Consider the following 24,926-nt stretch of genomic DNA (forward strand, 5'->3'; position numbering starts at 1 on the left):
CTAGGTATTCACTAAATTCTGCTCTTTTGAGTTTACAACTGCTTTTGTACTTATTTTAAGTGCTGGTCAAACAGCCATCACTAACAAAACCTTTTCCTATACCTTGATTCTTTTAAGATTGTCTACATTTTTTTTTTACAGGTAGAAGGTTATGGTGTTAAAACACACCATGGAAGTAGCTATCCTTTCTTATTTCAGGAGTGAGAATGTCTATTTTTATTATTAACCAGATAGACAGTAGACAAGCAATCAGGGATCCAAAAGCTGAGTCAATTTTTTTAATGAAATATGAGAAAATGTGATGACTATAGCTAATGCCGGGGAGGCTGGAGATTTGGGGAAACACTTTGCTGCAGACTGCTTCTGCTTTTAATATCAGAAAATTGAGTCTGACTTATGTTAATCTGAAGTCTGCCCAAGAACTGTAATTGGTGTTTTCCAAAATGCAGAAGTATCAGTACCTCTTCAAAGAGTTGATTGGGTGGAACTACAAAATTGGTACGTGTAAAACTCTTTCAGATGTTTGTGTCCTGTCACGGTTTTATCCTTCTCGAGCCTTTATGACTGCAGCTTCTCCTACAATTTTCTCTAAAGCACATTACTGGCATAACATGAGCTTCTTTGCTCATAAAGAGACAAATGGGGTTTGTATCAGCAGAAGCACAAATACAAGTCTGCAGGTTTAAGGGTGGATACTTGAGTTATTTCTTACCTGACTTAAATTAAGCATTTGCTTGGCTAGAATGTTCAAAATATTTTTCCATGCCATAATATTCATAAGTCATTTCCTTTAAGTCTTGATATCTTAGTTTTTCAATTTTGGCAAAGTTTTCCAAGCTTTTCTTTTTCTTGCTGCAGGGTTTCTAAGCACATCTTTTAAAAGTCTTATTTATATTTGTAAATTGCATCTGCCAGTCACCAAAATAATTTATTAAAGTTAATTTTTAAGTGTTTTATTTTTCTGACAAGTAGATTGAATTCTTCTCTAAAACTTATAAATCTTACATTAAACATTGTAATTTTATAACTTTGTGTAATGAATTGCATCAAAAAAGTAAATAGCTTAGGATTTTTAAATTAAAAAAAAAAAAAAAAAGGATTAATTGTTTTCTTTTGGGGGCGGCGGAGACAGGTGCTACCTATGTGATAATGAAGTTCCATATAAAACTTCAACCCTTTTGGGCCAGACTGTGGATTTTGTTAGAAAACAAGTTGGTATTGACTCATCACATGCAGGTAAGTAATTATAGTATAGGCAGAGTAAATCAGAAGGTCTCCTAAGTGTTGGAGACAGTATTATAAATCCAGAATTTACACTAAATTAGATTTCGCTCCTTATGGTAAAGGGAAAAACTAATTTCTCCCCTTTTTTAATATTCTTTGTCACAATTATGATAGCATAAGTAACATTCTAATAGCCCATAGGCCTAATTAGATCAGGATTTTGCTCAGCATCCCCTAAACTTTTACAGACAAAACATACAAGAATAGGCAGAATAAAAGACAGTTTTACTGTGACTTTTTTTGAATGAGACATTCAGTTTTTCTGCAAGTAGGCATTTGACTTTCAGTACTTAGGGTGCTGTGTTTATTCATCAGTGCTGCTCAGTCTGTCTTGAGATCTAAAGAAAAATTGTCCTTGCTTAAGGATAATTTGATTTGATTTTTCTAAAGTCTTTTTGAGGGTATTTTTAAATGTATTAGGAATAACTAAGTCTCTAGCTGTTGCAGCATATATCCTAATTGAAGGAGTAGTATACAGAGGTTTTATCACTGTTTGTTTTTTAGGCAGCTGCAGTGCTTTTAGAACTCTAATAAAATATTGTGTTCAGCCTATCTGTAAAATATGATTGTTTAAAAGAAAACAAACCTAGCAAAACCCTCCCTAGTTTCCATAATGGCAAAACTAGTTTTGTACAACTCATTTCCACTAGAAAAATTGGATGAAAATAAGTGCTATAACTAGTGACTCTAAGAGATTCTAATACTTGGGTGAAATCACAGGCCTTGTGGGAAATCACAAACATCCAGCAATGCCACTTGTCTGTCTCTGAATTCAATTTTTTCAGAAAGCAGCTGAGGTTTTCCCATAGGGAACAGAGTTTTTTGAGAGGTTAGTCTTTCCCAGACACAGAGTTGAACTTCATATCAGTTGACAAAATTTTCTTCTTGGGTTTGAACTAGAAAACCAGTGAATACTTGAGTGCAGTTGTTAACCTGTTTCGAGTGTTCTGTGTGTTGTTGTTCATCTATCTGTTTCTTGTCCTAAGATTGTATTGTCTGTTTTACTTGCTTTTTTTGAACTTGCGTTACTTGATTTTACAGATAGTATTACCTCTCAGCCCTATTTACCAGAAACGTAATCAATACCTGACTGCCAAACTGGTAGAACCAGTGTGGATGTTATTTTTAAACCTGCCTGGAACTCCCTTACAGCTTTATTAAACAGACTGTTAAAATTTTTGGCAATACACAAAAATAGTTTGGGGGAAAATATTTTTAACTCGTCTTGAAGACTATAAACCTTTCAGTACTGTTCAGTTCTGTTTAGGTACATGAAATTAATATGAGAATGCTTTAACAGGGGAAACCAGTTGGATGTTGTAGAAAGTCCTCACATAGGTGATTTTGACAGGAACATTCTGAATTCTGAAGAATTTCAGAGTATGTTGGCATAAATGGCTTGTGGGCCAAGAGATGTTCAGTTTGCTTGCTGATTCGAAATGGCACTTCAGGGGGTTTGCAGTTTGTTGTTTTGTTTGTTTTTTAACTTCAATTACCTAGACAATTCAAGAACCTAAACCAGTAGTTTTATATTTAAAAGTTAAAGAATTAGTTAACGTGTATATAAGCTCTAAACATAGATTGCTGCCTGCCGTAATAATCTTTCCTAGGCTATACCCTCTAACTATGTTAACATGTGATATGTTTTTATTATTTCAGTTGAAAAACAAGAGAACAAAGAAGTTGAAAATAGAAAAGTAGAAAAAGACTGCAAAAATGAACAAGAAAAAGAAGTTTCACTTAAAGAAGAAAATTCTTATTCAACTGCTAATGGAGAAGTCACTGTGAAAGGACTTAGTAACTTGGGGAATACATGTTTCTTTAATGCAGTGATGCAGGTACAGGACTAGCTGTTGTTTTTAGAAAAACTTTGAATAGGAAAAAAAGACACAAACAAAATATAAAACAGTCCACAACAACCCTCCCTCCAGCATTTTACAGTGACACAATTAGCATGTGTTTTTTTTTTATCTGCCAGGAATGATGGCTTCTTTCTAAAAATAGTTTGTTGGCCCAGAGAAATACAAAGAAATGGAGCTGCAGGTTCAGACTTGCTCTAAGGGTAAATACAATAAACTGCGTTGTCCTTGAGAGATAGCATTTTTCACTGAAATAAAATAAGTTTGCTAACTTCTAGTTATTTTTTAAAAATATGAAATATTTCACCCTTGTGACTTCTTTGACTATAAGAGATTAGTACTCAAAAACCATGAGTTTTTATTGTAGTAAAAATGTGTCTCTTTGCAAAAGGAAATCAAAAGTAAATATTGGGTGAAAAAACCAGCAAGTTGCAGGCATTGCCATCTTGTGTGAATTGTTCAGCTCAGAAGTGTAGAATAAACTTGTTCTTTCATGTGTATTGAAACCTACATTATCTTGTCCTCTTTGGCTTTTGATACTGAAGCTTTACTCAAACAAAATTCCCACTGTACTTGCAGATTTTAGTAAACTGCTTTTGATTTACTTTTAAACACTTTTTAAACCAAGCAAATACATACATTGCATTTTATCCTTTGAATTTTTAGAAATAGACACTAGTAAATACACTTGTCAAAAGATCAGTCTGTACAAGAAAAATACATTTAGGGTTTCTGCAATATGAAGTAATACTTATAGAGGGCATTGGAGGTCATGTTAGCTATACAGAATGTACCTTTAAATCTTAAACACAGATGGGGATTCTAGAGTGGTAATTAACCACTTTAGTTCTGTGTTTGGAAAAATAAAGTTAAACTGGTTGCTACAAAAAAGTTCCATGACTAGTGGAGTTCAACTGCCCTTCCTGTTGTCCCCATTTTCTAATCTCTTTCTGTCTTTTGTGTTCTATAGAATTTATCACAAACTCCAGTTCTGAGGGAGCTGCTTAAAGAAGCTAAAATACCTGCCACAACAATTAAAATTGAGTCACCTGAGCTATGCATGGTAATATGCTTTGACTTCTCTAGTGTTTGTCCTCACCTTCTAGTCTGTTAAGGAAACCAGCAATACTTATCTGTCAATTTTAAAGCTGTTCCTACTGCCAGCTTCCTACTCACAACCAGCAGACTCCAATTTCATCCCCAGCAGACTGCCCTTGGCAAGCTAACCCACTCTTTTATAACACCCATCCTCGTTGGATGGCCAAGCCTGTTTCCACTCTTTGATAATTAGCACAGCCCTGATTCATCAGGGGAAGGGTTGCTTACAGTCCCTTCTCCTACACGTTCCAGCTAAATACTAACAAGATTAGGGTGTAAAATCAGCAGGAGCTTCACCACTGCTTTCTATGAAGCTGCTTCTGAAGTCAGTGGAGGTATTTTGTTCAGAGTGTAAGAGCAGTGATTCAATACTTTGTCGTAGAAGGAGTGTTTGCATTATGATGATGTTATTTAAAGGATGAAAAAGTGTAACTCTTGCTATAGTGCCACTTGTCTAATTGCAAAATACAAAATTAGAGGATGTCTGTAGCACTAACTTAAATAGCACACGTGTTGTTACAATTAGAGATTTGGATGACAGAAAATGCACAACCTTTTTTAAGATATTGGGGTTTTTTGCCTAGTAAAGGTAAGAAATCGAGACTTTGAACTAAGCAATAAATAAGTGAGTTGTGCTATCGTTTCATGATAAGCCACAGATCGTTTTTGTCAGGTTAACTTATTGCCATTTTGGAATTTTGAGTATTCTCTTTGACAATAACTTTTCAGGAACTGCAAAAGTTACTGCAAAAGAATCTGCCACTGAATTAAGGCAAAACAGCTCTGTTGCTTTTCTTTCAAACAGGAACCTCAGCTAATAAAACTAGATCAACCGGGTCCTTTAACACTAGCCATGCATCAGTTTGTGACAGAAATGCAAGAGACAAAAAAAGGGGTAGTGACTCCTAAGGAACTTTTTGCTCAGGTTTGTAAAAAGTAAGTATCTGTACAATTGCACGTCATAGTGGGTATGAAAAAGTTTGATGTTAAAGATGGTCAGTTTTTCCTCCTTTTTAACTCTATCTCAGAACACAGCATATAAAATTTGTAGAATAATTTTTAATTATTGAAAGAAATCCTAATTTTTGAAAGAAGAGCAAATTAAAAATGAATAGCAGTAAAATGAAAGCTACTCAGTGACATACTGAGTAGCTGGCATCATATTTTTAGAAAATAGTATATATAGACTCTTGTTGGTATTATATACTTACATTCTGAAGACTTTGTCCATGTATGTTTGCTGTGAATAATTTTTGCCTTATCTCTGAGTTCAATTATACTTTAAAATTTCATCTAACAGAGCAATACGATTCAAAGGTTATCAGCAGCAAGACAGTCATGAACTGCTTCGTTACTTACTTGATGGAATGAGAGCAGAAGAAATCCAGGTGAGTGCTGGAGTCATAGTTGTGCATATCTTTCTCTTTGTTCTTTGGACTCAGACTCTTTCTTCTGCTGAAGGGAGAAAGAACATACTTCCTGAGATATGTCAGCTTCTGTAGTGTGGTTGCGCTGTCCATAGCACTCACTTGAACCATATTAGCAAAGAGAATCCACAGAAAAATTGGGTTTGGAGTATGTGTAGGCACCCTAAAGAATATCCTTATATTTTAATTTCTGAAATACACTTGTAGAAATTTCTGGGTTTTTTGCCAGTTTTAATTTGGGCAAGTATTTAATCCTTAGACTGATTTTCGTACATACTAATTAGAACATTATGGTTGCAACTTCTCTGTTGATTCTTTTTTTTTTTTTTGGTATCTACAGGAACTATTGTGTGGTTCTACAGGTATTTGTTTTATTTGTATTGATTCTCTTAGTTGGTGAAGATCATACTTTTTCCTCCATCTGAAACATATCATAAAATGAAGTAGCTAACTGAATTATTTTAGGAAATTTTACATGGTATATTTGTTTTGAAAATTTCAGCAAATAAGCCTGGGAATGCTAAAGGCGCTGAGTGACTCTAACAAACAAAATGAAGAAGAACTTAAAAAGAAAATTAAAGGTAAATTATCACAGCATCAGTAACTTGTAAAATCTCCTTTGTTGAAGTATATAAAGTAACAATAATAGTATCAACTAGAACATACATGTTTATTTGTACAATTTTATGACCTCTTGAGTATGCGAGTATCTAGAATAAAAGGCTCAATAATTTTAATCTATATTTAAATGTCTTGCTGAACTTTGTTGGCATTTCCTTCTTAACAGATAAGAGAGAGTTGATTCTGTAGACATCATACATTAAAATATGTTTGGGCAATGATTAATAATTCAAACAAGTAAGAAATTAAAATACTAGTATGTGAATATAATTTATGCAGCTGCTTAGAATCCATTGTTACCTAACAGTAGTATAGAAAAACTCCAAACAGTGAACAGAAGAATTTTTAAACTTTTCAACATGACTTAGGAGATTCTCTGACAATTTAAATTCAGACGATGTTACTCTGAAATTACAACTTGGGGAAAATGGGGTTTTTTGTCTGACAAAAGTTGGTGCTCATTTTTTAAGTTCAGATAGTTGTTTCAGTTTTGAGAGAAAACAGGAATTCTTACTGAGATGCAGTACTCCTGAGAAAATAGGGAAATGCATTTGAGCAGAGAAAGTGGTAGAGGTATGGTTTAACCAAGCTGTGTTCTCGGAATGTATTTTCATCCCCATTCTTTTGATCCACAAAAGATTCTTAATTTAAGAATCTTGCTGCACTTCCTATCCTGAGGAAACCAGAACAGACCAACATGTTCCATCATACATCTTGCATGATATATTCTCCTTTTTTATTTGGTATGTCGTAATGAGATTGGTTGCCAGTATATTGTGTGTAATAGTCTTAACTTTACTATATACTTTTTGAATTCTCAGAATATGAAAAGAAAAAGGGAATACAAAGTTTTGTAGATCGAATCTTTGGTGGAGAATTAACCAGCACAATTATGTGTGAGGAATGCAGAACTGTAAGTAAACTGCCTGCTCTGAATAACCTAGTGTCATGTCCTGTAATCTGCAGGAGAACCCCAAAGTGACTGTCTGTAGAAATAAGACTTGACTAGCTGCATGCTTTTCAAAAAGGAGAATGATTTGGCTGGAATCTTTCTTCTGTTGTGTTTTAAAGTTAATCTTTCAGTGCCTTTCAAAAGCCTTCCAGAAAAAGAGGTCAGCAACAGCAAGCTGCCTCTGCTAGAATTCTCTCCTAGATTCCCAGTGAGCACCTTCCAGTGGTACAGCTCATAGAGCAAATTAATTGTTATGGGGCCCATTCCTTTTTCATTCAGGGGATTACGGGTTCCCCTTTACCACAATGAAAATTCTGTGGCAGTGCCAGGAGGACAGTTAAGAAGATGCTACTGGGATAATATATCCTGAGAATAAAGTAATTGAATGTATTAGCAAATGGGCTAGTTGAATATCATGATGGATTGGAGCTATAAGTCTCTTAGGACCTAAGGTGCAGTCTCACTAGATAACTGAAATTCATAAAAGTATTTCCTGCTCATATCTGTGGTAATGTGACTGGATTTTTGGTCATTAGAAGCTATTTGTGGAGGTAAATGAACTGTGTTTTACAGTTGAGTGCACAAGTAAAAGCGGGCCTTGAATGCACACATGCAAATACACCTGATGACAGAAAGCCAGCTGTTTCCAAACAAAATTAAATTGGATTCTTGATTATTCATTTAAAGGTGTCCTTGGTCCATGAGTCTTTCCTTGATTTGTCTCTTCCCGTACTAGATGTTCAGGTAAGAAATAGTATATAGGTACTTTTCTGCTTTTTTTTTAAATTCATATGAAAACACTTATTATGCAGTCATTAGGAACAGTATTTAAGCTTCTTTCTAGAAATCTCTTTTGCAAGTCAAAATTGCACAGAAACATAGAGAATAAGATTTTTAATGAGAGTAATTCCTGTAAGTTGTGGCTCATAATGGTCTCTGGAAAAATCACACAGATTGTTTGAGTTCTCTGAGGATTTGTTTTCACATTTTCGTCCTTTTTCCTGCACCAAGTCCAAGAACACCTCTCCTAATATTCAGGTTATGGAATAAAGTTAAGAAATGTTGATAGGATAGTATGTGGTTACTTATTTGATTAATCTTCAGATACTCAAAGTACTTGATTTACTTTATGTTTTGTATTGATAATCTCTATATGTAATATTTCCAATTTTTCTGTAGCACTGTTTACTCATAAACATTGGAATGGAACCCCCAGAGACAAAGGGGTCATGACTTCTGCCACAAACAAGTTTCCTTTTAGCAGAAGCAAAGAAATTCTGTGGCAAGCAGTTCAACAGAAAATGTCTCTGCTTGTGTAAAACATTACTCTTCAGTGCATTTAATGAGATCTCTTAGAGGCCAAGGTGATGTTGCCCCTTTACAGGTTTAGATTTTGGCCCTCAATAGCCTTACTTTTCATACTGTTTCATTCTGTTTCATATGGACTCTCTGAAGTGAGACGCTCCTTCCATTAACATCAGGGTGTGAGTTAATTGTACCTTACATCATTAAAATGTTACCTTAATTTGAAAACTCAGATGACATCTCTGTTTCTGTGGTTGTTCTGTGGCTTTTTGGGTTTTGTAGAAAGGGAAAATTTCAAAGAGAGAAAACATTAAAAAAAACAAAGAAACGGAATCTGAAGATGAAGAGGATAAAATCAATGACCATTACCTTAAGCAGAAATATGAGCCCCATGGTACAAGTAAGCACCTTCAGAAAAAAATGAAGAAGCAGGCAAAAAAAAAAGCCAAGGTTGGTTTGGATAGGTATTTCGCTTTGCACTTGCTGTTTTTGTTCAAGAAATTCTTTTTTGTTTCCTTAGTTTACATGAAGGAAGAGATAGCTTAGAACTTCTCCTATTTTCAAAATACACAACATGTCTTTGGGGTTAAGATGTTCTGTTGAGCGTTGCTGGGTAGGAATAATATCCACCAGAATTTGTTGCCTGTCTGAAGAAGCGTTAATTTGTATCATACTGTTTTCCAGTCATTGACTGCAAGAATATTCACAAAACTTTAGAATACAGACACAAGAAAGATCAGGAAGATGGCAAGGACATCATTAGCTGTCTTTTGATGATACTATATAACAGGGAGCAGTGGGAACTATGGCTAAGTGAGGATAAATTCAGTATTAGTGGAACTGATTACCTCTGATCATTAAATCATAGATTATTCTTCCCCCTCCTGCCTTGTGCATCTATGGCATGCAACAAAGATTATCAAGAAGTGGTAAGAAATGCTAAATATAATTTATACTTACTTTGTTTTTTGTACTGCTGTTTATTATGTATTCAAATGAGCAGAGCCAACGCCGGCAGGAAAAACTTCAGGGGAAGGTGCTTCACTTGACAGATATCTGCGCAACTGAACAGCTAGAGATAGATGTCAAGTACAACCAAGAATCAGATACTGAAATGACCTCTGAAACTCTTGATAAGAAGCAAGGAGAGGAATCATCACATGATTTCAAAGATCACTGCTTGACTCAGAAAGACTTGAGTATACAGGGAAATAGTACAGAAATTCAGAGCAAGCTTGAAAATGGAGGAAAGCCAGAACAAGAGTGGGAAGAAAATGAGTCACTCATGGATCTCTCTATAGAGGGCTTAGATTCTCCTATGAAGTTTGTCAATGGCCTTGACAACCGGTCTTTGAAAGAGGAAGATGATGACAATGAAGATGAGGAAGAGCTTGCTACGGACCTTTCAAAACTCCACCTGGGTGTCAGTGACACAAGTGACTCAAATACCTTGGATGGCCTTCAACCTGTTCCTAACAAGATGTGTGAAGTATCTACAGATGACCCCGAAATGGCATTTTGTACTCTGGCAAACAGGGAAGAGCTAAACCCTGAGGAAGATTCAGTCCATCATTGTTTGTATCAATTTACCCGTAATGAAACACTTACCGAGGCCAATAAACTACTGTGTGATGTGTGTACACAAAGGCATTGTGGACCAAAGAAACACATAAGTATGACAGACTTCTTTAAATATATCCCTGTCTGCTTCTTGAGTGGGTAAAGTTTGGGGGGATTATCCCTTTGTCTACTTTCATTCATTGTATTAAAGGGGAATGCTCAGCTTCTCAGGTCTTGTAATAGATGACATTGTAACAGTTTAAATAGTAAAAATAAATTCCTGCTGTAATATTTGTTTTGATATAAAACACTTGCTTTAATCTTTGGTGATTTTTGTTTTCTGCAGATGAAAAGAAGTACGTTTATACTAATGCCAAAAAGCAGATGCTCATCTCTCTAGCTCCTCCAATTTTAACCCTTCACTTAAAGAGGTTTCAGCAGGTAAGTAGTAGCCTGATACATATATATAGCCTCAAGTAAATATGTATATACATGTACATATGCATGTAGTGTTAGCTTAACTTGAAAACACACTAACATTACTTTTATTTTGTGTAAAACTAGTTTGGGTTTTTTCCCAAAGTTCGGAAGGCATTAGTATGTGGCATTGTGTTTTGTGGTCTTTGAGGCACTAAGGTGTGTTTCCCTGAAAGAATATTCCCTTAATTAACTGGAGAATACTGTTTTGTGAGTGTATTCACAACATATTCCCTCATTATTCTTAGTGCTTACTGTATTAAGCAGAATCTTAGCATTAATGGTTTCCTACTATTACATCTGCTCATGGGCTCATATATTTCAGTAGGTATAGGTAAATAGGATCCCTTACTAGTAACAAATAAGTAAAAGTTGGCAGAAGTGGAAAAGAGAGGATTCTGAGCCTTGTGGAGCAGAAGGAAGGATGAAAGGAAAGCACAGTAACTTAAGTTTTATTTACAGACACTGAAGTCAGTTACCTGCTTATTCCCAAGTTGCAGAAAAAATTTTGACTCAGGGCTTTAGCTTTTCAAGAGAGGAGGAGGAAAGGAAAGGGAGACAGTACTTTTAAATTTGAACCTGTTTGTTGTTTTTGGTCAATATACTTGAAAAATAAGGAAGGCAACTTCAATTAGATGAAAACCAATTTCATATAGAAAATGGAAATGTGTAGCCTGATCCAAGAGACTGTAATATGAAGAAAAAGCATTTATCATCTCCTTTGGTTTTTCCAGTTTGATACTGGACGATTGTTTAAGGTGGGAGCAGTTTGCGTCAGTTCGGGTGTTCTGAGATCAGATTCTCAGGCATGTTATAGTATCTGAGAAGCCAGAGTTGTCCTCATAGTTACTGAAGTTCCTTAGAGCTGATTCTTTTTCCACTTCTGCTACTATTACATTAATGTATGAGTGAGCTGAAGAGCCATCTTAACTTGTGCTCCAGTGCAGCATGTGGGGGCAAGGAAATAATGCTGGAATACTGGATATCAAAGAAAAAAAAATTGCTTTTTCTCAGTTTTGTGTAATGTAAAACTAATTTGTACTGTTGAAACCTTAACCTGAAACATTTAGTAACTAAGTATGGTTTTAATATGCTCCATTTTAACATTAAGGGGTTTTCCCTCTACTTTGGTTGTTTAAGGCTGGATTTAATCTGCAGAAGGTTAACAGGCATATCAAGTTCCCAGAAGTGATAGACTTGGCTCCTTTCTGTACAGCTAAATGTAAAGTAAGTGGGAAAACAATCAGATTCTCCTTTCCCATGTTCTATTGTGCTTTCACAACAAAGCTGCATAGCAAAATCTTTGTACAATGCTTGTCAAGCCTCTTACTTTGTGTGATAACTTGTACTTCACTACTCATAACTGTATTGCTTGCATGAATCTCTAATGATCAGTTTCCATTTCATCAGTAAAAAAATAAAAGAATTTACATTCTTCAAAACCCAGCACTTGGCTGACATAGCTAAACTTGTGGTTTTCTAGAATGTGGCTGATGGGAATACAAAGGTCTTGTACTCTCTCTATGGAGTTGTTGAACACAGCGGAACAATGAGGTCTGGGCACTACACTGCTTATGTTAAAATGAGAGCTATGAATAACCACCTCTCTGATCTTGTCCTTCGAGGACAATCTCAAGGTAAATCATTAGAAATATTTTACAAATTATTTCTTACAGAATTACAAAATGGTTTGGGTTGGAAGGCACCTTAAAGATCATTTAGTTCCAACCTCCTGCCATGGCTGATAAGTTCTCTGAGAAAAGCAATGAAGCTAGTGAAATTTATATAAGGAGTGGCTGAGGGAGCTGGGAGGGCTTAGCCTGGAGAAAAGGAGGCTCAGGGGAGATCTTATCACTCTCCAGAACTGCCTGAAAGGAGTGTGTAGCAAGGTGGACGTCCAGCTCTGCTCCCAGGCAACCAGTGACAGGATGAGAGGAAATGGCCTCAAGCTGCGCCAGGGGAGGTTCAGGTTGGACATTAGGAAGAAAAGAAGATAAAATGGTGGTTAAGCATTGGAAGGGGCTGCCCAAGGATGTGGCAACATCCCCACCCCTGGAGCGGTTCAGGGAACAACCAGATGTAGCACTCAGTGCTCTGATCCAATTGACAAGGCAATGATCAGTCACAGGTCGGATTCCATCTTGGAGGTCTTTTCCAACTCAATGATTCTATGATTGTACTCTATGATTCTTACTGAAGAATAGTAATAGAACTAATTGCTTCAATTCTTTGTAATAACCTTTACTCCTAAATTTTTCCTTTCACAGCTTCAGAAACTGAGCCAGTCAAAGGTCAGTGGTTCCACATCAGCGATACCCACGTACAACCTGTCTCTGTGTCCAAAGTGCTGAGCTCCCAAGCCTATCTTCTATTCTATGAGAGGCTGCTGTAGCTCATCAGAAGAACCTCCTTGTGTGTGCAGGCACCTTTTTTGGAGGTCTGAGAAGCAGATTTGCAAATCATGTTGTTAACATGTTGGAGCTACTGTATAGCAGGAATTCACTTTATGCATTTTAGGCACACTGACAAGCAGTTAACTTATACTTTTTCCAGCATTTCCACTACTTTGCAATAGAAGTTTTTTCAAAATTACAGGTTTGGGTTTTTGTTGAGTAATTTGGTTTCATTTAGTTTACAGACTACAAAGAGACTAATATGTCCAGCACTGCCTTTTTGTTGTAGGACTTTTTCTTTGAGAACAGCTGCTGGACATTTTGAAGTGGTTTAGGATCTTCCAGACTTAGAGTGCAAGAAGGTACATAGATCTTGAGGAAAAGTGCATATCTCCAGGGAGCTGGATGTAGTTCAGTGGGTGCGAGTTACATGTTGAGCAGCTGATGGCACAGAAAACATTTTAAAAGGAAGAGGCTGTGCTGCAATTGCCTTTTATTTTGCCTTTTATAGGCTGTACAGCCAACAATGAAATGATTCCTCTTCCTTCTCTGCTGCATGCAGGATCACATTCTGTCAGTGCCCAAGAGCCAGAATCCACAGCGGAGCTCTTGCCCCGACACTGCTCCCACAGGAACGGGGCTGGGCTAGAAAAGCACTTGTCTTTTTCCTGGGCACTGTCAGCCCTCATGAAAATAACCATAACTTGGCGTTGTCGACTCACAAAACAAGGACACGCACCAAGCCCAGCTTGAAACCACCCCCCAGGGCACAGCCAAGTCAGAAACATCCCTGCTCTCCAATCAACTGTGTCAAGACAAAAAGATATAGCCAATCTTCCCCTTCCAATGCAGAAACCCCTGGGTAGGTGCTGTCAGGGTGACCGCCTTCCCAAGAGCAATCCCCTCCCAGTCCAGACAACCAGCTCCCCCAGCCCACCTTACACTCAGGCCCAGATGAAATAAATGCGCCCTCGACCAGAAAATGAAGGAGTGTCGTTATAGAGCACGACACAGCACAAAGTACCACAACTCTATCAGAAAGGTGCAAGAGAGATTTATTTCAGCAACATGTTGCTTTTATAATTTTTCAAGATTTTTACATTCATCCAACATATACGTTCTCTGCCCATTGGTTATAAGAAAGAATCAAAGTTCCCAGTAGGTGATCAGGGAGCCATGTCACTCTGTGAGCCAGCCAGAGTCCGTGTCTCTTAACTTTCTCTCTTTCATCATGTCTCCGTGTCTCTTAACTTTCTCTCCTTCATCATGTCTCCATGGTGACAACCTTGGTATCTTCCTCAGGAGAGATATGGGGCTTCCCCTTATCTTCAGGAAGCCTTTGCTAGCTCACAAGAACAGCACAGAATGTCTTTCCTACAAAGGAGGGCGCTTGACTCAAGGAATCCAACTGGGTTTTACTACAGGAACAGTGGAGGGTCTCGGGAAGGTAGGGTCCGGGTGAGGTGGGCTGGAAGGCTCACAACCACAGCTGAAGGGTCTCCAGAAGCCAGATCAAGAAGCCAGACCACAAGGCACTCAGGCACAAGGCACTGAGAGCTCTGAGCAGGGGAGGGGACAAGGTATATAACCGGGGAAAAGTGGGAGGGGTTGGGACACAAATAAACCAACAGGGTTAAGGGAGAAGGGAGGAGCTGGGATGGGGTGACACAACCACAGCCAGTGGGGAGTGGTTCTGAACAGAGGCCAATGGGTGAACGGAAGGTACAGAGTCTTCTAGAACAGGGGTGGGAGTTCTATTTGCATGCCAAGGATAGATTTATATAAAGGAACAGAGAATCTTGAGAAAATGTTTCCTTTTCTCACCCTGAACTGGAAGAGAGTTTCTTCCCAGGGCATTCCCACTTCAGTGCCCAACTCATGGCCTCCTACGTTCCAAGTGGATACTCTTCTTTGCACCACATTCAAAGGCCAACACCAACTCCTGCCCTAACAGACTTTTTCACTCTCGTTGAGTCTGGTAACAAACTTGAAAACATCTGCCAAAAACAGAGCTCGCGAAACTGTCAGTGGAGAAAGCTCTTTGCTGCCTACGATTTCAGTTGCACCCATCAATCTGCAAACACACACCCTGCTATCGCCACTTTCCTTCTCAGCTCTAGGTACCATCATAAGCCTTCAGTGTCAGAGTCAGGATCCAAATGGGATGGCACTGGGGACCGCTCACACACTAAAGCTACAAGGGACAAAAACTTGTCCTGCAGAGACTTGGCCTCTGCATTCCCACTGACAGTTCAACAACTCTAACCCAGACAACTGCCTATTTGGAAAAGCCTTTCAATTCACTGAGACCACCCAAAGTGCCCATCCAAACTTTGCCTAAGAGAGGAACTAGAAGCCCATCTTAAAAGAAATGGCATCCCCTCCTCCAAAATCCAAAACATCCAGGGCCTGATCCTGTACAAAGGTGTCAGAACATTGCTATTGGGCATTACCTGCACGGGGCACTAGGTACACTGCACACCAAGACCCAGTGCAGCTGTTTACCTTGTCCAAAAGAAGTGTGCTGGCAGAATTTCAAGAAGGCTGCCTCAGGGAAGTGGAAAACACATGCCAAATGTATTCTTTCAGGAGAGAGACTGCCTTTCAAAGATGGATACCTATCGCCAGCCGGGCACTATGTACAAATCACAAACAGGACGGGACTGCTGTGGAACATGCCTTGAGCTGTTTTATTTTTCAGCATCAGTCTCATTACATGGTTATGACAATGGGAAGATGCCAGCAGCTCACATCCCAAGCAGCAGACCAAGAACTTAATGTTACAACTTACTTTATAACTTTTTTGACCAATCACACAAAGCAAAAGCATATTGACAGTGGTTCCATCAAACCACTATAAGCACATGTATGTTTGGTTAAAACAATGCTTGATTATTTCCAATACAATGCTTGCTTGTAAGGCTTAAAACACAATGCACAGAGCTCCATTATTAAGCTTCAAACTTCGTAATGTCTTGCTAGACAAACTTTTCTGCAGCTTAGGAAGTTATCCTAAACAAGCGTTAATACACAGACCATTGCTCTATTCGTCCTTGCTTTTCTACTTTTTAAATAATTTTTCTGCTGACCTATCTCATGGCTACTGCTTAGCTCTAATCACAGTTCTGCTGTCTCTGAGGCCTGCCTTTTGCAGCTTCCCCAAAACCGTCTGATTTTGTGGATTCCCACAGATACCGACTCCATGATTGTACAAATGGAGTCAGTGCTTCCAAAGCAAATATGCCAGGATAGAAAGTTGCTGCCGTCCTTAAGCTACATGACACAGCTTCTTACCTGCACCTCCAACACTCGGGCTAAGTTCTTTCCTTCCCATGAGAAAGCATTGCTGTTCTCCTTCAGGAACTTACCAAGCAAATGTTGCATACCGCGTCCGGTACTGACTCTGTCCAACAGTGGCTCTTAAACATAAGAGGCCAGGACAGAAATGTCTTGCTGGACCCTAGCTCCCCATGATACCTTATCAGCTGCCCTACCAACATTGTCACCATATTTTTTACTTCCTAAAGAAAGGCACTCCAAGTCGCTTGGCTCTGCCTTGCCTCCAGTACCATACCTAGTTTTCCTAGCCTACCCTTGCTTTACTTGCTCGCCTATGTCTGCCTTGCCTTGCCCTACAAATAACTTTCTGGCTTTGCTTTGCCTTGCCTACTGCTCTTTGCCTTGCCTTCCATGCAGGTAAGGCAATGCAAAGCAAGTGTAGGCAATTGTAGGCAAGTCAAGGGAGAGGTTGGCAAGGCTGAAGCCATTAGAGGAAAGCAAATGGAGTGGTAGGTGAGAGAAGTCTCGGAAATTAAAGGCAAGGCTGGGCATAGGAAGTAATGATAACAGGAAGGACTAGGCAAGACAAAGCCTTGTAGGAAAATGGTAGACAGGTCAAATGTGGGGCATGGGCATGCAAGGGAATGCAAAGCAATGAAGGATCAGCAGGGCAAGGCAAGGAAACTGTTGGGTTGCCAAAGCAAGGCAAGTGGAGGGTACATTCAAAGGTTGCTGGTACACAAAAGCAGCCAGAACAGACCGCTCTGTCCAGCCTTGGTCTTGCATGGGCCATCTCTAATCTGCACCTAAGACACTTGCGTTGCCTGCTTTCCTTTGTACACAAAAAAACTGTTATTCTGGTCCTGAAGCCCAAGGGTGAAAGAAGAATTTTGTGTCCAAAATTCAAGACATGGAAGGATAGATGTCAGAAGAAAGCTGCCAGGACAGATCAGTGTGCTTGCACATGACTTCCTCCAGGGTTCCTCTCACATGCTCCTGAAACACTGGGGCCTTGAGAAAAAAAAGCCAGTGAAAGCCTGGAGAGTCCTAGGCAAAGCAGGCAGGGCAATGCAAGTTGAAGAAATTCCACAAAAAGAGAGGTGTTGAATTCCAGGTGGGGGACAGGTGAGCAAGGTCATGTCAGGAAAGGAGGGGGGTCAAGGTCAAGGCAAGACAAGTGGTTTCTTTGCCGGGCAACACAAAAGAGAGGGAGGCAAGGCAATAAGAGTCCTAGTAGGAAAAGAAAATGAAAGATTGGAGCTGGACAGATGGAAAGGAAAAAGAGGATAGGTGAGCAAGGCATCAGGTTGATATGAGGAGCAAGGTAGGACGTGCATGGGTCAGGAAGGCAAAGGAATGGTCAGGAATGACAAGGAAATGCCAGTTGGGTAGGAGAGGCAAGGCAACATAGGGGAGCGGTAGGCTACACAATGGATGTCTTGAGAGGAAGTGTCCACGCACAGCAAAGCCAAGAGAAAAGTGGAGGAGAGGTCAAGGTAGGGAATAGGTGAGTGCAGCTGAGAAAGAAAGAAAGTGCATAGCTCTCTTGTGTTTGTGTCTCTGTGTGTGAAGTTTGCAGGATGTAAAGCAAAGAAAGGTGTCTCTTGATTGTGGAGTGAACAGATGTTTTCAAACCTAAGTGGCAAGGTCCAATCAACCTTTTCATCCGGGCACATCTGTGTGCGTGAGCCATAGCCAGAAACTTCTCCGTTTCGATTCAGACTGCAAGCAGGACGCAGAATGTGATGGTGCAAATAGCTGGGCAGGAATGCACATCACATCAGCACGTTTCAACAGAAGCAGTTTGTGCGAGAAGATGGATGCGTAGGACTCCAAAATAGGACAGTGAACTCAGCTGAGAAGCAAAGTGCATGCTCTGTAAATAAAAGGCTGCAAGGAAAAGGCAAGGGGACATGTCAGTGGAAGCTTTCTGTCTTGGTACACTGAGCTGTTTGAAGATGAACCACTATTCGGTTTCACTAAGGACTCGGCAACACTGAGAGGATGTGCTTTTCCATGTAGCTGAGAAGGAAAGTGAGAATCACCGGTGCGTTTTGCAGTTTGTAGGCTGCAAGGAGAAGGTGACGGCCAGGCCTGGCTTTTGGCTGTGGCACTTGTTGCAAGGAACAAGCTGCTGGATGTTTTAAGCTTTTGGGGATCTGCGAGAGTGAAAGACTACGCTGGTACCTCATTAAACTAATGATTGTTGATCATCTGGCTGAATCTATGACATAAACCAGAAGTGAAATTTCCCCCCATTCACCCCAGTTTATTCACCTTTTCATCCAGCAGCCTGAGCCTTTTTGAGAATACTGTCAAACAGCTTGCCTTGAAAGCTAGAAGTGTCTCAGTTCACCCGCTAGAGAAACATGGAAAACAGCTCAAGTCAATTTCAGAATTGCCCTGAGCAGAGCTGGTGTTACAGTACCTGAAATTACCATTACGAATATTTGCAACAATCACCATTTTATAACGCAAACATTTGAAATTCGGTAGCAGCTTCATCTTCTTGTCGTTGCTATTTACTGAAACAGGAAACAGATCAAACACGAAAAGCATAAGTATCCAAACTCACTGGCCATTGTGCAGATAGCACTTGATTAATTCAAGGTACCATTGTAACATACAGAATGGTTCTGTGCAGGAAAATGAAAGTGTCCTTCTTCACAGGGGCAGAAAACCTTTCTATCACATGAGCTCTGGGGGTAGTCCATCATTCCTCAGTGTGCTGCGGTCAGAGAGCTACACGATGGGTCTCTGTGCCCATGGCACTCTCAGGGCTCAAGGCCCCACAGAAACTCCCCAGCTTACAGATTCGCAGGTAAAGCCCACTGAAAATGCAGTTCTTCAGACAGCTCACTGAAACCAGCTAGGAGTTCCCAGCTGGGCAGTTCTGTCCACAGATAGCTTTGGTTTTAATGAATCCAGAACAAAGTTGCATTTTTCTAGTCTTTAGCTCTAATAACGTATTTTATGTAACATGGCAAGAAAAAAATTGTTTAGACAATGATAAATAACAGAGGGCATAATGTACCTTTTGCTGCTATCTTCTTTTGCTGCTCCATTTTGCTTGCTCTGCTGTCTCTTTCTGTCAAAGAAATACTAGCAAAATACCTCATCAAGTCTTGCTGTGAAGACAGATTGCCAGAAAAATGGAGAAGCTTCAAACCTTTCCAAGACCCTTGTAGCACGTGTCTTGGTCAATTTGTTTGCAGATCCTTTCTTCCAGCTGGCCTTTTTTGCACCGTTAGCACACATTGAACTGAATCCAGTACACAAGCAGTGAATATAGGAATAGTTCTCTTAATTTGAATGGTAATAAACAAAAATTATAAAAATGCATATCAAATTAAAGCATTTTAGAGCAGCAGGAAGATTTTATATATAGCTAGCAAATAATAAAAAGATGCATATCTACAGGTTGGGTTCCTTTCAAAAGGAAGAATTGCAAGAATTCCAGAGAAAAAAACATAGCTTAGTAAACTGCAAATCTAAATCACTGTCTATCTAGAAAGGTGACGTGAAAAAGAGCAAGAGGAAGAAAACCAAAAAGAAAACCAAAGGAAGCCAGAAATAAGGCACAACTTCTTCTCCTATTCTGCTTACTATAGTACCTTAGAAGTACCTTTGAGTGTTCTAACAGGCACGTAAATAGAAAACTGTGCCAAGAACAATTGTGGAAAACTGTGCTATCCAAACAAACATTTGGTTTGTTTTCATGACAATTAAATCTGCCTGCAATGCGTAAGGTAAGGGTGTGCTTTGTATATTCAAAACCAATTTTAAAATATTTCCAAATTGAAGGGACTACCTTTTATTTGTTTTGAATTACTTGGCTAAATATGGCGCACATTAAAATACTGCAGACACGTCTGAGTTGGCAACCACAAAGGAGGGAAGCATTTTGTGTGCTTAAAAAAATAAAGTATTGGAGAGTGCTTTTGTTACTTGTTTAGAAGGTTAGAATATGCATAAAAGATGCTAGTTGGACACTTACAATTCATTAATTATTTGCTGTAAGTAGGTCAAATGACATTGGCTTTCAAAAAGAAAAAGTAGTCTTATTCCATGTGCCAATTCTAAAGTAGATTAATAACCCTTAAGCACAATATGGATATGAAGAGGGATATGACATGAAAGGTTAAGCAACACTGGTGACAGAAAAAGGCTTACCTGTGTCACTAAATACAGGAGATAAAATACTATTTTTTCATAAACATTGCTATTCAGAGCTTTCCTTGAAAAGTTTCAATGACAATCATGACAGTAGAATTCTGACATTAAAATTTGCTCAGTCGTGACAGTTAAATATACTCAATCATGACAGTAAAATTTGCTCAATCATTAGTAAAATTCTTAGTGTGAGCTAAGTACCTTAAGCAAAGGGTAGCTCAAGCATGACTTGTATTTGATGCAAAAAGAGGCAACTTGGCCTGTGTTTGTCACACCTACTCCATGAAAAAGCTTACTCTATCTCAGATTCCTTTTCAGGGATACCAATGCATCTGTGAAACTTCATGAAAATGATAATTTAAAGAAGGATATATTGGAAGAATGGAATAATGGTTAATGTTCTTTTCCTTCCAACTGCTTTGTTTGTCCTTTTAAATATTGGAAGTCATTTCTGCTATCACCATGGTAGCACTGCAGCAAGTGTTCAGTTAGAAGCTGTCCGTATTGCCAGCTTCTGGACTGCCTTCAGAAAACTTCCCACTGGTTTTGTAGAGAAATCACAAGCAGTAGAGATGATGAAGACTGCAGAAACCTTCTCATCTCTTTCTAGAGCAGGACCATGGCTTTGACCCACTCTTAACTAGACAACTTTCATCAGTCATGAGGGAGTCTCATGTTCAAGAGCTAAGTAATGACAGCAGTAAATGACAAAAAGCATGCTGAAATTCTCTTTGGACTTCTCCACAGAGCAATGAAGAAGCTTGAATTCACCTTCTTGGGAAGTTTTAAAATGCACGTTAACTTTAGGACAGGAGCTAAGCCATTGTAACCTTTGTTGAGTGTTTCTGTGTGGACAGTCTCAGAGTTACCATCACTGCAGAAGGAATGTCATTTAACACACGTTATCATCACTAGTTGCTAAGCTGCACTTACTGCAGAGTATCTGCAACATATTTTACAGGGTGGGCTTTTATGTGTAATCCCCGAGTAACATTTCAGAGAGAAGTATTTTGCAGGGAGAAACCCCCAGCTCTTAACTATTTCAAATAATGGTTACATTTGAAAGTAAAACAAGATTAAAATCTTTTATTTCTAAACGTATTACCAGCACAAACTGTACCAGAAATTATGATGCTTTTGATTATTACAGCATAACTCTACCATGGACGGTCTTGCTCTGGAAAATTCCTTAAGAAACAAAGTCCTTACTAGGAATAAAACAAAATTAGCCAAAATATTGGGCTGGATTAGTTCAAAGGCTATGTTTTAAAGGCCCAACACTTGTAATAATAGTAATGAGTGGACTAAAAGTTAAATCAGTACAGCATAACACAGTTCAAAGATATCTTGTGTCCTAATGTACTCACTGAAGACTGTAAAAAACCTCTATTTTTGTGTGTTTGTTTTCTCCCTTTTGATGTAATTTCTACTTCTTTCCACAGTATGAGAATGTTTATGACAAGACTGGATGACCCCATGTGACCTTCTATAAGTAAAGAAAGAGAAGTCATAAAAGAAAGGCAAATTTTTTAATTGCAGGTGGAAAGAGGGAGGCCAACAAAACAAAACAAACAAAAAAAGAAAATTAGTAATTAAAACCCCCACTGTTTTCTGAGAAAAGGCACAGGCAAGAAAGAACAACTGCAAAATTCTCACTAGAAGAATGCAGTTTATCCAGCTCAAGTATTTTGTGGTATATTTCTTGCTGTTTTCTCCTGCCAAACATCTTAACCATTGAAGGTCTCCCTTTTCTCTTTCTGGAATACAGCTAGAAAGAGCGCTGTGTCATTGTGGACAAGCTGCTATTCTCAGAGGTGTCCAGCTGAAAGTCCTGTATCAATTGATTTGTTCTGTCACTTTAATATGGCATGACTTAACCACTTACAGTTTCAGCACCTGAAGTTGCCCAGCCCTACAATTCTTTGCCCTTTGATTGGTTGTGCTCCTTCACAACTGGCATTTGTAAGTACATGAAACTATGCAGAATTTGCACTATGAGATGGTGCCAAATGAGTCAGGCCGGTAGATCAACTAGGGCATGGAAAGCAGAGAGGGGGGAATAAGAGTGCAAGAAAAGAGTACACAAGAAGAGAGTACAATCTTCTTTTTTCCTGCAACAGGGCTATTTCTGCAACACCATATGTCGCCCTGATTTTTTTAAGATTTTCTAAGCCTTCTGATGTTGACATTCTTGTAGGGAACTTTCTCAAACACCTTCTGTAAATAACTCATTGTTTTGCATTCTTTTATGGAGGAGGAGAAATTTGATGGACTGTTGGTTTGTCCAGTGTCATTGGAGAGGCGGCACTGTCAACCTCCAATCCACTGTCACTTCTGAAAATCTATATTAATGTTGGAGTCAGAAAATAAACTTCCCTTTTCTCTTCACATTGAGAACAGCAGTGTGCACTTATGTTCTTTCGTGTCATATAGTGACAACCGTAGAAATCAAAATTAACACAAATCCTCCTAGGGGTGATTCTTGCATAAGACAAAGACTTCCCTTTGTGTTCACAGGCCTGGAACATTTAGCTTTGGAATATCAACTCAGTTACAAATGGAACTGCAGGAGGGAGTCACCATTCTTATGATTAACTTTGATATGTGTATAACCTTTCATGGGGATCCATCTTTGTCGCACACATCACATTTCATAAGAGAAGAGGCGTTGAATGGCTTCAGTGAAAAACAATCTTAAATACACTCTGAATGAAATTAGGATCCAAAGGAGAGAATATTTCAAGAAGACAATTTCTTGTCTTCTCCTGTGACAAGATCCCTTCTAAGAGGTTCATTTAAGGTACCAAATTCTACATCTAAATACTGGCAGATTGGTCAGAGGAGAAAAACAATCTTTTTAAACGGTCCTTTGGGAAGACAGGGCTTGCAGCAAATTTAGTACTTGCTGCTAGATTGCCTACATTCCAGAAAAGAGTATTAAATACTGAAATTCGACTGATGATCTTTGTGACTGTGAAAGTCCGGTGCATGGCAATCTCAGAAAGGAACCCATCAAAGCCCCTCAAATGCCAACACACAAGTTGTGAGTTGGCAGTGTATAGCCGTTTTTAGCAAACCACAGCAAAATGCTGATTGCAAAACGAGGCCATTAAGTCACATTAAGTATGAAGCAGTACGAATGAGGAAAGAAGCTGAGAGCGTCAACCCTGCTAAGTAGTCTCAGTAGTCTTACTGACATTAGCAGAAATGTGAAATGAGTCTATCAAAATTACAAAGGAGGCAAAAGAAAAGGGAGCAATGCTCCCCTGGCATAGTGTGTCCTAAGAGGAATCTTCCAAATGTAAAGATTGTATCATCCTTTAAACTGAAGGAAGGTATTAAAATGGCAGTAAGGAAGTGGCATCAAATGCTAGAAAGACTCTGGGCAGTGTACTTCTAGACAGAAATGCCACTGATGGAAAACCAACTAAACTGGCACCAATGCAGCAGCATTGTACTAAAGCCCAGAAATGTCCACCGCTTCACTCTGCCGTTCCTATAATATGCACACAGCAGCTCTGAAACATTCCTACTCATCATCTCCTTGGCAAACTGGGCGTGAGGGTCCTTAGTGACGCAGAGTCCCCAGGCAGGTGCAAAGGAGAGCTGCTGTCTTACAAAAGTCAGGCTCTTGAAACAGTCAGGTCTTTATCGGCTGCATAGCTTTAAGCCACAACAAACATAATTCAACCAAGCGCCATACACCACGCTGTGAACATGCGATGGTTCTAGAACTTGTTCATCTACCTCTGATTCAACTGCCTCTCTTTTCTACTTAGCCAAAGTAACGGGCCTCAGCCATGGTTTTACAAGGCCTTCCTTTTGGAAGGTTCTACCTATATGCAACAGCAAACCACTAGTTTCTTCAGCGCCAAGAGTTTAGGCAGATGATTTGCATCTGCCTTTCCTGTGAAACATAATGGGGAGAGAAAATTCTGTTGGAGATGTTCAGTCCTTCCATTTTCTAGGCAGGCCAAATCCAAAGAAAAGCAAGCTATAGGACTGTGTACTTGCTCTTACAAAACACCTTTTGCCATCTGACAATTAACTAGCAGAAAATCAGCAAAAATGAGACTTGAGGCAAACAACCTTTTGAAGGGTATAATGAAGAGGTGAGAAATAAAGACAACACGTTTCCAGGCTATCGAGATACTTTAAAGGACGGCAAAGAATTGGAGAGCAGAGGCTGAACTCATGGGGAAGGATTTAAATAATCCCAAGAAAAACATGACCAAAGACTAAAAGAATCCCAAGAAAAATAGGGGTAACTAACTTGTTCAAGCCTTCAGGAAATCAGGCAATTCAAGTTCATTTACTGGTGCACCTTCCACTCCTTTTTCATCTGTCAGCATCCCAGGGTGAATTGTAACCTTGGAGTCAAGATTACTTGGGATTCTGTTCTTAGCTTTAGGAGAGAAGTACAGCAGCTGAAGTACCTAATACTGATGCGATACCCAGGAACTCAGAGTTGACACTTTTCATTGAAGTCCAATCACAA

The 24,926-nt window shown here is 39.1% G+C and overlaps 1 protein-coding gene across 10 annotated transcripts in view; it reads left to right on the forward strand.

The window, feature by feature from the left end:
• The window catches only part of USP16 (ubiquitin specific peptidase 16), a 28,804-nt gene extending 5,988 nt beyond the window's left edge, over window positions 1–22,816 (forward strand). For 5 of the 10 annotated variants that reach the window (XM_009095485.4, XM_030234005.2, XM_018920237.3 and 2 more), the window contains 14 exons: window positions 1,133–1,236; window positions 2,944–3,122; window positions 4,114–4,206; window positions 5,047–5,177; window positions 5,542–5,629; window positions 6,171–6,249; window positions 7,111–7,202; window positions 7,929–7,985; window positions 8,829–8,996; window positions 9,550–10,219; window positions 10,453–10,547; window positions 11,724–11,810; window positions 12,067–12,220; window positions 12,851–13,175. In XM_009095485.4, the coding sequence (XP_009093733.1) occupies window positions 1,133–1,236; window positions 2,944–3,122; window positions 4,114–4,206; window positions 5,047–5,177; window positions 5,542–5,629; window positions 6,171–6,249; window positions 7,111–7,202; window positions 7,929–7,985; window positions 8,829–8,996; window positions 9,550–10,219; window positions 10,453–10,547; window positions 11,724–11,810; window positions 12,067–12,220; window positions 12,851–12,975 (2,122 nt within the window). In that variant the 3' untranslated portion in view covers window positions 12,976–13,175. Of the gene's footprint in view, window positions 1–1,132; window positions 1,237–2,943; window positions 3,123–4,113; window positions 4,207–5,046; window positions 5,178–5,541; window positions 5,630–6,170; window positions 6,250–7,110; window positions 7,203–7,928; window positions 7,986–8,828; window positions 8,997–9,549; window positions 10,220–10,452; window positions 10,548–11,723; window positions 11,811–12,066; window positions 12,221–12,850; window positions 13,176–21,870 lie in introns of those variants that run through there. The other 5 variants (XM_050981630.1, XM_050981635.1, XM_050981618.1 and 2 more) reach the window with 4 other exon arrangements.
• Window positions 22,817–24,926: the final 2,110 nt, after the last annotated feature.

This window comes from Serinus canaria, chromosome 1 (genome assembly GCF_022539315.1).
Source record: "Serinus canaria isolate serCan28SL12 chromosome 1, serCan2020, whole genome shotgun sequence".
Classification (NCBI taxonomy): Eukaryota; Metazoa; Chordata; class Aves; order Passeriformes; family Fringillidae; genus Serinus; species Serinus canaria.